The sequence below is a fragment of the Trachemys scripta genome, chromosome 9 (assembly GCF_013100865.1).
Source record: "Trachemys scripta elegans isolate TJP31775 chromosome 9, CAS_Tse_1.0, whole genome shotgun sequence".
In the NCBI taxonomy this organism is placed as follows: Eukaryota; Metazoa; Chordata; order Testudines; family Emydidae; genus Trachemys; species Trachemys scripta.
Genome location: NC_048306.1, coordinates 60,654,290 through 60,656,280, shown reverse-complemented (window position 1 = coordinate 60,656,280; position 1,991 = coordinate 60,654,290). Strand labels below are relative to the sequence as shown.

The 1,991-nt window shown below is 52.6% G+C and overlaps 1 protein-coding gene across 1 annotated transcript in view; it reads right to left on the bottom strand.

Annotated features, from left to right (window-relative positions):
- Positions 1-1,573, bottom strand: part of COPS9 (COP9 signalosome subunit 9) — an 8,785-nt gene extending 7,212 nt beyond the window's left edge. Inside the window, exon 1 of the mRNA XM_034782100.1 lies at positions 1,417-1,573. Coding sequence (XP_034637991.1) covers positions 1,417-1,479 — 63 coding nt within the window. The 5' untranslated portion in view covers positions 1,480-1,573. The remainder of the gene's footprint in view (positions 1-1,416) is intronic.
- Positions 1,574-1,991: the final 418 nt, after the last annotated feature.

The window sequence follows — 1,991 nt, the reverse complement described above, 5'->3', positions numbered from 1 at the left end:
GGCTTTTTGCAAGAGGCTTGTAAAGCTCTCTAGCTACCAACAAACCTGGCGTTCTGTTTCCTTTCCTGTGTCGTCACCACAGGAAGGGACCTTGAAAGGTCATCAAGTCCAGCCCCACTAGCAGGACCAAGTACTGATTTTGCCCCAGCTCCCTAAGTGGCCCCCACAAGGATTGAACTCATAACCTTTGGCTTAGCAGGCCAATGCTCAAACCCCTGAGCTATCCCTAAACCCTTTGAGGTATTATACATTACCCCCATCTTCTTTCCACTTTTATTGCCATCTGTACAACTCATTTAAGCAGCGTGATTGTCTCTCCTGCTTCTGGAGAGCTTGAACTTAGCTTGTTTTATCGGCAATAACCTTCATTTTCTCCCAGCCTGTCATATGCTAAATTTCTTGGTGGAAGTGTGACCGAGATAACCAAGATCCCAATCCTGCAGTAAATTCTAGGCAAACACTGTGATGCCTACATAGAACACCACAGTAATGTACTGGGGGAGGGGGCGGGGGAGAAGCAAACAGCTTTCTGGGATGTACTGGCAGGAGTGTTGTAAGCAAGACTCAAGAAGTAATTCTTCCACTCTACTCAGCACTTTACATAAAAATAATTACATAAAAGGTTGTTATAAAGAGAAAGGTGATAATTTTTTCTCCTTAACCACTGGCACGCAGAACAAGAAGTAATGGTCTTAAATTGCAGCAAGAGAGACTTAGGCTAGACATCAGGAAAAACTTACTAACCGTAAGGGTAGTTAAGCACTAGAACAAAGTGCTGTCTAATGACAAAATAAATACACTGAAAATAGAGAAATGTTTTCTCTCCCAGCTGCAGGGATCTCTGAGGATCACCTAACACTGTAGATGTAACACTTCGGATCACACTTGTGTGGTTTCAGTTGAGGGTTCAGCCTTAAGCCAGATGCTTCAGAGGGAATGAACCATCCCCTGTTGTCCAGTCCCAGGTTCTGGCAGTCAAAGGCTTAGGGATACAAAGAGCAGGGGATTGCATCCCTGACCATCTTGAATGATAGCTATTAATTGACCTATTCTTTTTTGAACCCATTTATACTTTGGCCTTCACAACATCTCCAGGCAAGGAGTTCTACAGGTTGACTGTGAATTGGGTGAAAATGTAGGTCTTTAATTTTATCGTGTGACCCCTGGTTTGTATGTTATGTGAAGGGGCGAGGGGGAGAACTGCCCGCCCCCGCGGTGCCCCGCCCTGTAGGAGGCGCTAGAAACCAGCCAATCAGATCTGGCACCACTGCCCAGACTCGCGTCCTGTCAACACGTAACGCAACGCGAGCTCCTCGTCCGCCGCTCCCCCAGCGCGAGCCCCTAACCGCCAGCTCAGCCCGCGGCATCCCTAACGGGGGGCACTGCGCGCGCCGCCTCCCCCGCTAGCATCATCACCTCGTCCAGGTCCACGTAGGGCCCGGCGCCCTCGGGGAACATCTCGTCCACTGCTGGCTTCATCGCCTCATCAGGTCCCCGGCTCGCGAATGGCCCCGGCCAGCAGCGCCTTCCCCCTTGGGAGCCACTTCCGGTATGAGCTCAAGCCGCCAGCTTCCGGTGTCAGGAGAGTGTGCGCAGCTCCACTCCCGTGGCCCTTCTGGAAGCTGGGAGGACCGATCGCTCTATGATGCCTCCTCAGGCGCCGCCCTGGTTGCCGCTGTAGCTCTGCCCCGCCCCCCAGCACTACCTGGCTCTCCTGGGGAGAGCAAGAGCAGAGGGCTCGTGTCCTCTGAGGGGAAGCACAGCTCAGGGCTACTGTTGGCCCAAGTTGGGGCAGGGGCTCCCTGCTGGGAGAGGCCTAAGCAATGATCAGTCCAAGCGCTTGGCGACTGCTTGTGTTATACAGAATTTCCCATGGCCCTTTGCAGTGGGGTTAGGGCTCACCATGCACCTCGCGTGGCCTGGGGGAGTTGCTGGCAATGGCAGCGCTTGCCAGATCCACACTTTCCCCCTGGGTCATCAGGCCAGAACCA